The sequence below is a fragment of the Sphaeramia orbicularis genome, chromosome 15, assembly GCF_902148855.1.
Source record: "Sphaeramia orbicularis chromosome 15, fSphaOr1.1, whole genome shotgun sequence".
Lineage (NCBI taxonomy): Eukaryota > Metazoa > Chordata > Actinopteri > Kurtiformes > Apogonidae > Sphaeramia > Sphaeramia orbicularis.
The window spans coordinates 9,421,571-9,437,697 of NC_043971.1; the positions used below are offsets into that span (position 1 = coordinate 9,421,571).

Consider the following 16,127-nt stretch of genomic DNA (forward strand, 5'->3'; position numbering starts at 1 on the left):
TTTACTAGCAAACCTCAGGTAATTTACTGATGATTATTATTATGGTCATTGAATTTTACTTTCTCCTTCTTTGTAAGTTTTACTTACAGACTGACTGCTTTAAGCTAAAAAATATTAATGCTAATGGACCCAAAGCTAATGGCTTTTCAAGGTAATTTTCAAATACTGTAATGTTTTGGTAAAACAAAGTTACCAGAGAGTGAACATTGGTTACACTTCTCAACGGTGACATTTACTTTCATAAAACAATGCGTGTTAAAAACAGCATAGACTGTATGACAGCAGCACAGACCATTCAGTCATGGTATCAAACTGAAATAATCCTCCCACCCAGTTTACTCAGATACTCTCCCCTATAGGCAGAACTGGAGTTATAGAACTACACAACACAGAACAGCAACTTGCTTTTAACAAATATTTACAACCTGCAAGGTAGCGCACTGTCACATGACATAATGACACTGTAAACTACGTGAGTCACATGACTCAGCATAAACTGCCCCCATTACAATCAGTGTTGCTCACTACAATACTTTTTGTAACTTTTATTAATGGACAATATTTAAGTAACATCTACACAACATTTGACAAATTTTTTCTGCAGTTTGCATTGTCTATTAGAAGTTACTTGGTATTTCTAAGTTCATACGTCATGACTTTAACCTTTGAATATTATGCGAAAATACATAATACAACTTACTCTTCCCACACAGTTTATTTACTACACAAATGACATGTTTAGTTTTACTTGAATAATTCCAGTTCTCACTGATACTTACAATTAGAAAATAAAAATTGTGACAGATAACCTAATAAATATTACTGCACCAAAAAATATTTTTTTCAGTGTAGAAACTGAACGCTGATTCTCCGTGTTTAGTTCTGACTTTGGGAACACAGAGCAGACCTGCACCAGACCATCTGAGTGGTCTGGATGGTTCATACTGGATGAGAAGGTCTCCGATGTATTTTGGGCCTAAACCATTCAGTGTTTTATATACGAGCAAGAGAATTTTAACCCTTAATAGGTAACCATGGTGCCCCCCACAGCTATGGTACTTTATTACCTCCGCCAAGGAGGTTATGTTTTTGCCAGGGTTTGTTTGTTTGTCTGTCCGTTAGTGTGCAACATAACTCAAAAAGTTATGGACAGATTTTGATGAAATTTTCAGGGTTTGTTGGAAATGGGATAAGGAAGAAATGATTAAATTTTGGTGGTGATCGGGGGTGGGGGGGCCCACGGGGGGGCCCACTGATCAGCCTTGGCGGAGGTCTGCGCTCTCCAAGTGCTTCTAGTTGCTTATAGTATGAATGGATGGCAATGAAACGAAAAAAATATAACAAAATTGTGCTTTATTTTCCAAATAAATTCTCCTTTACTGCGTGAAGTACAATTCTCCTTTACTGCGTGAAAACATAAAAAATTAAAAACGTGGGGTCTGCTGGGACCCCAGGTTACCTATTAAGGGTTAAAGTCTACAAAGAAAGGAACTTCAGAAATGTTCAGATGGGAAAATCTGAAACATCTAGAAAAGTGGACATGAGATTTGGGTTGTAACACCCACCAATGGCCCGAGGCACCACAAGAGGACACTGACACACAATAGAAAGAAGGGGAGTGAGTGCATTTCTAAAAGGAAAGCATGAATCATCAAGGCTCATTGTGCAGACACTTTATTAAAAAGGGTGACCACACCATACATGCAGCTGAAGCATGAAAGACATATAAAGCCCATGGTGGCCCAGCTGGGTTACTGTAGACCACATACTACACTCTCCCATTTCTGACACCTGAATAGACATTCATAATCAATTTTGTGGAAAGCTTTGAGAGTGGGACAAATGAAAAGGGAATGCACTTACTGCTTGACAAATGATGGGGTATTTGATTCGATTGATGCCGCCGGCAAACACAGCGAAGGTCAGAGCCGTGTGGAAACAGAAGTTGAGGAGCATATGCCATCCTTTCCGACTGATGCGGATCGCACTAGAGGAAAAAAAAAAAAAAAAAAAAAAAAACAAGCATTAGAAAATTAGCAGGTAGGTACCATTTCCCACATGTTGGTTTTTATCATAACGTCGGAGCTGATTATGATCCAGCTTGTAAGACGTGTGTGCTGCCCATCACTCAGGACACAAATGATTCAAGTCGGTCTTTCACAAGGTCTGCATAAATTGCTGTTTACCTTTACCTTGATACTGCCATATAGATTAACAACCCCAGGGCAGAGTAATGCAAACAAGTATTACTCCAGTACATGAACAGAATAATATAATTAGGGGTGTGTATTGGCAAGAATCTGGTAATACCATACAAATCACAATATTAGGAAAGCGGTTGGAGAACGTAGACCTCCGCCGAGGCAGATCAACAACCCCCACCCATTACCTCCAAAATTTCATCATTCATTGCTTGTGCCAGTATCAACATTTCCTGAAAATTTCATCTAATCCTTCCATAACATTTTGAGTTATCTTGCTAACAGACAGACAAACAAACAACGCCCCCCCCCCCCACCCGCCGATCACCACCAAAATTTTATCATTTGCTCTTTGTGCCAGTATCAACATTTCCTGAAAATTTCCTAAATGTTCATATTCTATTAGTTGTGAAAAGAATGTATAGTGTTCGGTCCCTGAATCCTCCAACATCAGGACATTATTTTTGTGCATTTCCAATTAAAAAAACTAACATCTGCCTCTTTCAGACAGTAAAAAGTGCTTTTAAGATGCTTAAAATAAGCATAATTAATAATAATAAAAAAAAAACCTATATGTATGACCTGCAATATCATAATACTACTTTTGTAGTATACAAACAACAGAGCAAAATATAGAAAGAAAAGAGCAAAATATCAATCTGAATATATAAATAAAAGAACATGATAAACAAAAAAAGAAAAACAAAAAACAAAACTGAATCCTCACCATGTCTGCATTTGAATAAACACCTAAAAATATCGATACAGTACTTTTTAAAATTGATACATTATCATGAAATGAAATATCACGATATATTGTGAAACCAATATTTCCTTACACCCCTAAATATAACCTCCTGAGACCCAGCTATGGGTTTTTTCTGTACATTTGTGGACAAGAGTTTCACAACTTTATACAAAAAAAAAAAAAAAAGAAAAGAAAACTGTCCACCACAAAGGACATTCCATGAAAATTTTAAAAACTCCATCTGAAAAAACTGTTGCATTATGATGTTTCCAACATAGGCACTGATTTAATAAAAAACAAAAAAAGCTTGTACTTTGCTGACATTTCCTGGGTCTTAGGAGGATAATACTATGAAAGTATGATGTAGAGCTGAAACAAATGATTAATCAGACAGACGACTGAGAGAAAATAAATCACCTTTACTTAAAGGATAAATGATCAAAATGGTTTTGTTCATCTCAGATGTACAATGTTTTACAGACATTACAGTTTAAGATCCTGCCTAAATGTTTGTATTCTATTAGTTGTGAAAAGAACGCATTGTGTTCGGTCCCTGAATCCTCCAACATCAGGACATTATTTTTGTGCATTTCCAATTAAATAAACTAACATCTGCCTCTTTCAGACAATAAAAAGTGCTTTTAAGATGCTTAAAATAACCATAATTAATAATAATAATAATAATATTAATAATAATAATAATAATAATAATAATAATAAAAAACTACATGTATGACCTGCAATATCACAATACTACTTTTGTAGTATACAAACAACAGAGCAAAATATAGAAACAAAAGAGCAAAATATCAATCTGAATATATAAATAAAAGAGCATGATAAACAAAAAAAGAAAAACAAAAAACAAAACTGAATCCTCACCATGTCTGCATTTGAATAAACACCTAAAAATATCAATACAGTATTTTTAATATCGATACATTATCATGAAATGAAATATCACGATATATTGCGAAACCAATATTTCCTTACACCCCTAAATATAACCTCCTGAGACCCAGCTATGGGTTTTCTGACCACATTTGTGGACAAGAGTTTCACAACTTTATACAAAAAAAAAAAAAAAAGAAAAGAAAACTGTCCACCACAAAGGACATTCCATGAAAATTTTTAAAACTGCATCTGAAAAAACTGTTGCATTATGATGTTTCCAATATAGGCACTGATTTAATAAAAAACAAAAAAAGCTTGTACTTTGCTGACATTTCCTGGGTCTTAGGAGGATAATACTATGAAAGTATGATGTAGAGCTGAAACAAATGATTAATCAGACAGACGACAGAGAAAATAAATCAGCTTTACTTAAAAGATGAAAAATCAAAATGGTTTTGTTCATCTCAGATGTACCACAGGCTGCTTTTCTGTGATTCCTAACACTGTAAATTGAACGTCTTTGTGGTTTTGAACACTTTGTCAAACTAAAACAAGACATGTGAACACATCACCTTGGGCTGTTGGACCTAATTAAGAAGTAATTGGCAGATTAAGTGCCACTGTTAATGGAAACAGCCCTTTTATATGACTCAGCTTTAATGAAACACAATCAGACACTAATATTCAAAGTTAGAAAGTTAACCTTTGTGAAACCTCTACATTTCTACTGTTTAACTGTCTACAATTAACAAAAAAAACGCTCCAAATAGTCATGTCATCACTCTTCAGTATGCAGATCACTACTATACTGAAGTCTTATCCTCATATTACCCTTAAAAGAAAAAAAAGAAAGAGATAAGAGGAAACTGTCAGGCTGTGACAGACATACTGATTTTAAGTTCAAGTTCAGAAAAAGTTCTATACAGTGTTTAGAGGAATGCTGTTTAATATCTGCAGACAACAGCGGAGAAGCCCGTGACAGGCCTGAAATCAGTTTTGATCCAAAATAAGATGCACCTTTTCAAAAGGTCGCACACATAAGGCACACACAGTGACAGATACTGAAGAAGAAGAAGAAAAAAACTGATGGTATTTATTTAAAGGATAAGAATAATTCAAACCTGCAACTGACACAATGGAAACTCCTCTGTCATACGCTATCATATCTACTTCGGAATAAGAAAACCTTGAGCACAGACCTATTCGCGCCCATTCGACGCACACTGGAAATTCATTGTACGATCCTCCTACGTACACCTCCTCGTACTGTTGTACGTATCTTACGTTAAATGGAAGATGAATGTGTGACTTTGACTAGCTCTGAAATGTTGGATGAACATCATAAATCATACATCATGAACCAAAATGGAAAAGAAGAAGAGGAAATGTAATGTTATAAGTTGTTTGCTTAATCTTTACATAACAAGGTGTCTTTTTATTTTTGCAAAGTCTAAGTTGTTATAATCTAAGTTATATTTTCCAACTGTATCTTGTATTTTTATTTTTATTTATACTGAACAGTCAGTGAAAGGTTTGGTTCGTGTGTGTGTGTGGTTTGGATGAACTCACACCTGTCTGTGCTGAACTTGGAGGAGAGGTCAGATTCTACCTAAAGGCGGCCATACACTGTGCGATTATTTCGATCGTTGCACGCAGCTCCATCTCAAACTGTGCGAATCAGTCGTACAGTCAGACTCACGATTCATGTTCTCACACTGCACGGACCGACGCTCGTATGCGACCTGACTGCTCACACTGTAGGACCATACGCCACAGGACGCACGACACGTTTGAGTTTTGTATCCGGAAATACAACGTTAAAATACCAAGGAATCCGTAAAAGTGCATAGACGATTGTGTATTGGCGTGAGTCATGAAATGGTAGTGCTAAACAAAAAACAACGAGCTGCTTTGGTAATATGTGCCATTATCTGTGAGGAATCAAAAAAGAAGAAAAGACAACAATGTGTTTGGTGCAGGCATTGGTTGGCCAGACGTGGACAGTATGGGCTGTCAATCCTACAGCAGGAACTAGAGGTAAGCTGCAACAGCTACTGCACTAGGACAATAGCCAGCTACTGTTAGCTTGTACGCTACTGTACGCGTCTGTGTTTGCGCATGCACAGTGTGAGAATTTGAGGCACATCGGCCCGTGCCACTGCTTTGACAGTACGATACACTCACGAGGAGCGAGCAGGATTTCAAACAGCTCCGTTTTCCTTGCGAACACACAATTGCTGGTCGTGAGGTGGTCGTGAGGTGCTAATCGCTTCTCTTTACCCCATGTACACTGCACGAAGCACGACACACGATTAGAGGCACATCGGGCCCGATCCCAGAAAGAGTCGCACGAGTGAGAAATCGTCTCTAAACTCGTACAGTGTAAGGCCGCCTTAAAAGATCTAATTTTACAGCTTTAGAAAGTAGCTATGGTAAAGAGAGTCGAGAAGAAAAACCAGATTATGAACCTAGGGACTCTCTGTGGTCAAGAAATGCTAGCCTAATTGTGCAGGTGTTAAGCAAGAGCGTACTTACTGAAACTTTTTGTGGCTAAACTTTGCAGTGTAAGCTAGATTTTTGAAGCAAATGTCAAACCTGAAAATTTCCTAAAAATCCGTCCATAACTTTTTGAGTGATCTTGCTAACAAACAAACAAACACGCAAACACACATGCACGCACGCAAAACACAAAGCAAAGTGATCACAATACCTCCTGGCCTGAGGCAATTTCTCACAGACTGCAAGGGAAGCTCAGCTTCCCCTAAAATTACGAAAATTAAATGGTTAAATATGTTCGGTTGTGTTGACATTTCATTGACTACAAATGTGTTTGAACACGTTCATCTCACAGATGAGTTCATTCAGAATCAGTTTTATCACAAATCAAAAGACTCAATGTTGTTCACTTCTCATCCATTCCCATTGCGCTGTTTTCTCATTCGATCTCTGCTCAGTGCATTTGTCCGTAGACACTCAGCGTCCATGCACTTCAATGGGACTGAGTGGAACAGTTTTTTTCATTGCCTCAAAACTGGACGGTAATTGGATAAATGCCACGATGTTGTCCCGCCCCCAGACGCTCAGTGTCTCTGGGGGTGAATGAAGCTGTGGGCGGAGCTTGGCCGGGCTGGACGCTGGGCTTCCATGTGCTGATTGGAGGATCAGTTGAAAGCCTGAATCCCGTTTGATTGACAGCTATTTTCAGATCTCCTCCTTCACTGACACAGTTCAGTTTAATACTGTCGCGCATTCTGCTGTGAAATTGAGAGAGAAACCACTACAAAATGACTTGTTCATTTCTTGCACTGTAAATAAAACACACTCATTGTACTTCCTTGTTTCAATTTAACATAATTTCAGTGTTTTCTTGTTTACCTGGTACGATAAGGTCACTGACCATTTTCTTAAAAAGGAACGGAGGGCCGAATTTATGTTTAAATAACTTGACTTTTTTTTTTATGTAAGATGACGATGAGCTTCCCCTGTCTGAAAGACGAGCAGCCACCACTGCTCTTGGCGGAAGTAAAAAGGAGATCTCTTCTAGCTGGCTGGTCCAATTGAAGTTTTTTACAATCTAAAACTATGCATTTGTATCCGTTTTTGTGAAATATGGCATTAGGGGTTTACACAGCCTCTGGCAAAGCACTTAACCCACATTGCCACGTTCCGTCAACCCATTAGGGAATAGGCAAAAATAGGTCAGACAATGATAATATATTTGTCTGATTGTGTGAATTAACAGATCATTTATCTTTTTAATCGCTGTACAGTGTCAACCCCCCCCACCCCCACCCCCACCCCCACCCTCCCAGTCACTGTCACCATTTGATATTATATAACCCTGTGCTGGAAATCTGCACTCCCCAAAATGGAGGAGCGGAGCCCCAGCTGCACGTGAGCCAACTGTAGATGAAGCTGAGGCTCAGCAGTGAGCTATGAGGCATGTCTGGGGCCGGGCTTCACTGCTCCTGCGTAAGGGTGGGGTGGGGGGGGTTAAAGCTGCTGTGTTCGATGCCTCTGCTGCCGTCCAGGTACTGAACTCCATCCAGCACAGAGGCCATAAATCAGAGCGGCTCCTGGCCTCCCTGGAAGAGGGTTTTCATAGGCTCTGCTCTGGGCTTTCATTGGGTCAAGTACATTAACCTGGCACCCCCTTCACATCCCCATCTCCCAGAGGGTAAGAGTAAAGGGGGGGGGGATAAAACTGTCCTCTCCCTGCATCCGCTCTCTCACCCCCCCGCTTGCTGAGCCGACTGTAAGCGACAATAAAGCTTCAGACTGTATGATATGACACATTATACAAGGGGTAGTTTCAGCCCAGCCATCCCATTGGTTGAAAAAACATCTCAACATGCTGATAAATCGAATAAACCCTCAGTAGCAGTGATGTTACAGGGAAAAATGGCAGCAGCTGCATACCAATTGTTTTAGATAACAGGGGGGAACAAGGCCAGGATGTATATTCACACAAATAACACAACAAAAAATATACTCGTGTCTATATAAAGCAGGAATGTCAAACTCATTTTCTTTCAGGGGCCACATTCAGTCCAGTTTGATCTCCAGTGGGCCGGACCAGTAAAATAACAGCATAATAGCCTTAAATAATCACAACTCCAAATTGTTGTCTTTGTTTTAGTGCAAAAAAACCCCAATTAAATGATGAAAATGCTTACTTTTATAAACTATCCAAACCAAAAATTTTGTGAATAACCTGAAAAAACTGAAATTTCTTAAGAAAATTTTGTGCAATTTTAACAAAATTATGCCTCAACCTAACTCCAAATTTTTCTTTTTGTTTAAGTACAAAAAAATAACATTAAACTATGAAAATATTTACATTTACAACTATCTGAACAAAAAAAGATGGGAATAACCTGAAAAAACAGAAATTTCTTAAGAAAAATAAGTGCAATTCTAACAATATTCTGCCTCAATTTATCATTTCTACATGTGTGTTACAGATCAGATCTACAAAGGCACAAAACATTTAGTAACAGGCAGAAAAGAGTTAAAATTGCACTTAATTTTCTTTACACATTGCTTATATTTGTTCAGATTATTCACATCTTTTTTGTTAAAGGATAGTTTGTAAATTTAAATATCTTAATAATTTATTATTTTTTGCACAAAAACAATGGGGAAAAAAATGAAGATGTCATTATTTATAGGCATAATATAATATTATTTTTTCACATGAAACCTAAAAGAATATCTGGAGTCATTATTTTTAGATTATTCTGCTGAAACTTTTCTTTTTGTTTAAGTGCAAAAAAATAACATTAATCCTTTCATGCATAGTGGTCACTACAGTGGACAGCTGTTCAAAGGTGTTCTCTTATATATTCACGGATTTTGTTGTTTTAGCTCATTATCAGCCAATGCAGTGGATGCTTATTGATCATTCCTTGCAATTCTCACCATTATTGTAACTTTTCTGTTATTGATCAACCTGATCTGCACTAACACATTTGAGTGTAAATCAATTGCTTATTATTGTTATTGGACTGTAATTAACTTTTTTTTTTTTAAACAAAAAGTTTTATTTTTTTTTGCATATTATCTCCATGAAATGACTAGTGACTAGTATTAGAGTATGTTAGAATGTGTAAAAACAATAGAATAGCAGCATTAAAAATGTTTTTATTTCATAGTTTTCACACAGTATATCAGTAAATATATGTTTCTTTGCTTCAAACATTTCCAGCTGAGTAGACATTTTTGGAACTCCATTTAAAATAGGTTCAGAAGAAAATTTTCAATTGTATTATTTTTTTTTTTTTCATGCTTAAAGAGGAAAAAAAAAACACTCAGGAAAACTAAAAATCTTGATTAAGGTTCTCATAATTCATGCCTGAAAGGGTTAAATTATGAAAATATTTACATTTACAACTATCTGAACAAAAAAAGATGTGAATAACCTAAAAAAACTGAAATTTCTTAAGAAAAATACGTGCAATTTTAACGATATTCTGCCTCAACTTATCATTTCTACATGTGTGTTACAGATCAGATCTACAAAGGCACAAAACATTTAGTAACAGGCAGAAAAGAGTTAAAATTGCACTTAATTTTCTTTACACATTGCTTATATTTGTTCAGATTATTCACATCTTTTTTGTTAAAGGATAGTTTGTAAATTTAAATATCTTAATAATTTATTATTTTTTGCACAAAAACAATGGGGGAAAAAATGAAGATGTCATTATTTATAGGCATAATATAATATTATTTTTTCACATGAAACCTAAAAGAATATCTGGAGTCATTATTTTTAGATTATTCTGCTGAAACTTTTCTTTTTGTTTAAGTGCAAAAAATAACATTAATCCTTTCATGCATAGTGGTCACTACAGTGGACAGCTGTTCAAAGGTGTTCTCTTATATATTCACGGATTTTGTTGTTTTAGCTCATTATCAGCCAACGCAGTGGATGCTTATTGATCATTCCTTGCAATTCTCACCATTATTGTAACTTTTCTGTTATTGATCAACCTGATCTGCACTAACACATTTGAGTGTAAATCAATTGCTTATTATTGTTATTGGACTGTAATTAACTTTTTTTTTTTTAAACAAAAAGTTTTATTTTTTTTGCATATTATCTCCATGAAATGACTAGTGACTAGTATTAGAGTATGTTAGAATGTGTAAAAACAATAGAATAGCAGCATTAAAAATGTTTTTATTTCATAGTTTTCACACAGTATATCAGTAAATATATGTTTCTTTGCTTCAAACATTTCCAGCTGAGTAGACATTTTTGGAACTCCATTTAAAATAGGTTCAGAAGAAAATTTTCAATTGTATTTTTTTTTTTTTTCATGCTTAAAGAGGAAAAAAAAAAACACTCAGGAAAACTAAAAATCTTGATTAAGGTTCTCATAATTCATGCCTGAAAGGGTTAAATTATGAAAATATTTACATTTACAACTATCTGAACAAAAAAGATGTGAATAACCTGAAAAAACTAAAATTTCTTAAGAAAAATAACTGCAATTTCAAAATCAAAAGTACTGAAAAATGGCCAAAACAGGCTCAGACCCCTAAAACACCTTCACTAAAACAAGAGGAAGTTGCACTCATTTCCAAAACTTCATGGGTATTTTTTAGGGATGTCCGATAATATTGGCCCGATATTGGCATAAAAATGTAATATCGGTGAATATCGTTATCGTTTCTTTTGCCTCATTAAAACCAATAAAATAATGCCTTGATTTCGCCAGCATTTACCAACGTGTAAATGAAACATTGTTTGTAGCTGAAAGAAATGCGCAGTTTTCAAAATTGTACAGTAGAGTTGCCACACTGTAATAGACTCATGGAGGGAGGGAAAGAAAATAAATAAATATGGCATTTTTTTCCACAACTTAAGTTGAAGTATGTATTCTTTGCACAGACAGTGTTCACATTTTGAAAGCCTTGTTGCATTTGAGAATGCATCCAATGGAGCATCACAATAAAATTAGGCATGGTGTGTTAATTCCATGACAGGAGATATGTGATGTTACCTAAAATTAGTTTAATATCCCACATATATCGGCAGCGGTATCGGTGGATATCGGAATCGGAAATTAAGCGTTGGACAATATCGGTTTTTGGCAAAAAAAGCCAATATCGGACATCCCTAGTATTTTTGTTCATGTCCTTGTAACGGTACAACTGAGGGTGTGTATGTTGTGTTATTCTTTGTGCATTCAGTCCTATGTGTGCAACATTGCTGTGACTTGTTGATTTGAATGATGTAACAAAAGTATTTCTTTCCCTTTAGTTCTGCACCTCAGGGCTACAAACCCACAGTTGGAATTCGCTGTGTAAAGAGTGGGAGTCATTATTCATATCAAACGGGGTATTTGAACAGCCTTGTTTACTGTGATGTTAGATTAAGCTGTGATTCAATCGGCTTACACAATATGACTTTATGTTCTTAAAAGATAGTTTTAGAAAGTTGACTCAGAAAAGGGGATGACTTCAAATGCTTGGCTTACCTCCAGAGACCCAGGAAAGTAAAAGTTTTTTTTTTTTTTTTTTTTTTTTACATTAAATAATTGCCACGATTAGAAACAGCACGATGCTTTTCTAAGATGTAGTTTTATTTATTTATTTACTTATTTATTTATTTGACCCATAAAGACCCAGTGCTACTTTTGTGGCAGTTCTCAAATGCATTTTTCTGCAGATTTAAGCTTTCTCAAATGATTTATCACCATTTATTATAATTAAGGATGGGAATAAAAAACCAGTTCTTTTTGAGAACCGGATTCCAGTAGCTCGATTCCTTGGAATCGTTTGCCTGCCTGCTTAACACTTCTGCTTATCAATTCCGCCTTCATTGCGCATGTACGATGACATCACACGTACTCTGCATTGTTTTGGTCAGAACGTAGCCAACATAGCGTTGAGGCAGAAACGGTCTGAAAAGACGACACCAGGTCTACTGGAACACTGTCAGAGCTTCCATTTCTACTAAAGGGTGGAATCCCTCCAATCTGTTCAAACATTGGTCCACAGCATGTGATTCATTTGATTCACTACTTAGCCACGCTTGTGAATCTAGCGGCAGAGTGAACTCCAGACCGTCATCCGCAACAAACGTCGTACCCCCTCAAATACAAGTTTCCAAAGGTAGGGAAAAGGAAATGAGGTGCACAACAACAGGAGACAGGCAGAGTCGAACCGGTTCCACGTAGTAGAAATGCGGCAATAGAGGAATTAGTAAAGTGTCTTTAGTTTCACTTTCACCCCCTCCACCCCCCCCCACCCCCCCCCAACAAACTGAGCCTGGCATCATCTGTTATTATTACTTGTCCATACTGTATATGTTATATTTTCTGTGCAGAGATGGAAATATAAAAGACAGTTAATGCGAACACACCCGTTTGTACTCTTTTATTCCCTCACCCAATGAGAATCGATAAGAGAATCGATAAGAAATCACATCGATAAGCAAAATCGATAATGGAATCGGAATCGTTAAATTCGTATTAATTCCCATCCCTAATTATCACATTATCCTCTATATTTTGCATTTTTTTCAGTGAAAATCATGTATTTCCATCTATTGAATTACTGATCATGGTGTTACGACCCATAGGTGGGTCATTATGTCACTCCATGGGTGTGTCCATTTTTCTTTGGTGTGAGTGGATTATGTGTTCCAGGTACCGAGCCAGATTACCCCCTGTGATTGGAGCAGCGGCTGGAGGCGGACCTTTAAAGACCGCGGAGCTGGGCTGGACCGGTGTCGCACTTTCCTCCACTCCCAACCCCACCTTCATTCTGCCAGTGTTCCTGGTTCAGCAGTAGGGGAGGGCTGCCCTGTTTGTTTTGTCTCGTTTTCTCCTGTTTTTGATAAGGAAGGTTAGATCTTGTATTTTGGTTTCTTTATTTTGCAGGTCAGCTTCATTTCTCGGTAGTTCAGTTTTGTTTGTTGTTTTGGCCAGAGCCCACCCCGAAGTTTCAGTTGCCTTTTTGTTCAGTTTTTAGCATCTTTATGTTGCACCTTGTAAATAAATCACTTTTTGTTAAACTTGCACAACCCATGTCCGGGGTTTCTCTCTGCGGCTTGGGAGTGAGGAAAGGTGAACACACTTTTCATGTTGCACCTTAGGGTCCCCTAGCCGGGGCGTAACAATGTAAATGTTCATAACCCAGATTAAAGTTGAGGGTTTTAACACATAGAAATAGAGAAAACTAAAGAAAATGGGACTTTTTCAGTAAAATCTATCATTAACTGAACATAAACCAAGCGTCTCCATGCACTGTCATTTATTAAACTCCATGGGTTTAACTGGTGAATCAATGTTGTAGAAGATGATGGTGTTTCCATGGTAACTACGGAGCCTCTGAACGTCCAGAAAAACACATGTGATGCTGTTGAAAAGCTGAGAAACTGAATTTTAAAATAATTATTTACATGTTTTGATAGGATTAGTAGATCAACAGGTATTAAACATTTTAGATCAGTAGATGGTTTCGGTCGCCAGTGGCTGTTTAGGTCTTTATGGGTTAATACATTTTTTCTACGGAATATCCTCTGCACTGGACAGCGTTTTTTTTTTTGTTTGTTTTGTTTTTTTTATTATTAATTTATTAATTTTTTGAAGTAAAGCTGTAAAACTCTTGTCCCCCACAGAGGACACATTGCTTTACAGGGTCCCAGGAGGTTAAGATTTCATTTCTCTCAACATGAGTACAGTAACCGAATAAGAATATCAGGCCTAAAAATACACACAGCACCACTCATATTTTTTAAAAAAAAAGATGCGATACCACCCACCATGATGCTTATTTTCTTCATATATTTGACTATAATCACATATCGTACCCCTCAGTTGCTGGCAGACAAAGCTAAAACAGCACATATAGTATGCATATATATTCATACATGCGTGTATGTAACGGCGTCAGTGAGCCGAAGTGAAGAAAATTCAACATGCCTGAACTCCAGTGGCTGTCCTCCATCATCCTCCCTCGCATTCTGCCCATTTAACACGCAGTCCCACTGCTTCACGGCTTGGCTACTGTCAGTCAGCTGGAGTGATACTACACAAGTAAAGTGTTACTAAACAGAGATGTGCTGGGGAGCGCCTGGGGGGAGGTGCGGAGGAGGAGGAGGTGTTGGAGTTTGTTAATGCGAGTGGCATGGAAAGAAAAAACCCTCCAACAATCCCCCGTGTGTGACAGGCATCTGCGTCGGTCACAGAGAAACAGGCTTCATATTTTAAACATGGGCTTGTTCCTGTTCAGGGGCTTTGCACTTATTTGTCGAACCAAAAATGGCCAAAAAACTCTTAAATACAGGGTTTCTACAAGTGAAATTTAAGACTTTTTTTTTACGATGGCCGACAGGTGCAAATGTGTGTCATATACAGAAACGATCTAAACTCACATAAACTATAAACTTTAATATTTATATGCACTTTAAATATTTACTACAAATACAACGATCAATAAATGTGATAATATCTTCTTATTAATGAATTAATTACAATAATATTTTATTTTATGCATACTTCTATGTTATAACTAGATATTCACTTGTTCAGACAATGTTCCCGAGCAGTGGCGGCTGCTCGTCTTTCAGACAGGGGAAGCTCATTTTTGGCTTACATCAAAAAAATTGTCAAGTTATTTAAAGATAAATTCAGCCCTCCATTCTATTAGCATTGTCTGCCATCGTGTGCACCTTGCTAGATAGCTACTTCACTCCGACCTAGCCAACAGAATGATTGATTTAACTATCTACAAAACGATATTAAACTCGGGCAAGAAATTATTAAATTCTGTAACTGAAACAAGAAAACGTTTAAATTATGTTAAATTGAAACAAAGAAGCACAATGAGTGTGTTTTATTTACAGTGCAAGAAATGAACAAGTCATTTCGTAGTGGTTTCTCTCTCCATTTCACAGCAGAATGTGCGACGGTATTAAACTGAACTGTGTCAGTGAAGGAGTAGATCTCAAAACAGCTGTCAATCAAACGGGATTCAGCCTTTTGACTGATCCTCCAATCAGCAAGTGGAAGCCCAGCGCCCAGCCCGGCCGAGCTCCGCCCACAGCTCCATTCACCCCCAGAGATGCCCGGCGTCCGGGGGCGGGACAACATCGTGGCATTTATCCAATTAGCGTCCAGTTTTGAGGCAATGAAAAAAAACTGTTCCACTCAGTCCCACTGAAGCCCAGAGACGCCCGCAGTCTACGGACAAATGCACTGAGCAGAGATCGAATGAGAAAACAGAGACACGGGAATGTATGAGAAGTGAACAACATCGAGTCCGTTGATTTGTGATGAAGCTGATTCTGAACAAACTCGTCTGTGAGATGAACGTGTTCTAACACATTTGTAGTCAATGAAATGTCAACACAACCGAACATATTTAACCATTTAATTTTCATAATTTTAGGTGAAGTCGAGCTCTCTTGCAGTCTGTGAGAAATTGCCACAGACAGACAGACAGACAGACAGACAGATAGATAGACAGACAGACAGACAGACAGACAGACAGATAGATAGACAGACAGACAGATAGAAAGAACAATATAAAAATTTCATATCACGGTTATTATTATCGCGGCATTATTGAAATGTGCTCAAAATGTTCAAAAAGTACTTATATACACACTGAAATTATCTATCTATCTATCTATCTATCTATCTATCTATCTATCTATCTATCTATCTATCTATCTATCTATCTATCTATCTATCTATCTATCTATCTATCTATCTATCTATCTATCTATCTACAGTCTACTCTCGTTAAACCGCCCGCCGTTATAC

At 37.2% G+C, this 16,127-nt stretch overlaps 1 protein-coding gene across 2 annotated transcripts in view; it reads right to left on the minus strand.

The window, feature by feature from the left end:
- Positions 1-16,127, minus strand: part of adgra1b (adhesion G protein-coupled receptor A1b) — a 667,465-nt gene that overhangs the window by 92,607 nt on the left and 558,731 nt on the right. For both annotated transcript variants that reach the window (XM_030155759.1, XM_030155758.1), the window contains exon 16: positions 1,864-1,987. In XM_030155759.1, the coding sequence (XP_030011619.1) occupies positions 1,864-1,987 (124 nt within the window). The remainder of the gene's footprint in view (positions 1-1,863; positions 1,988-16,127) is intronic.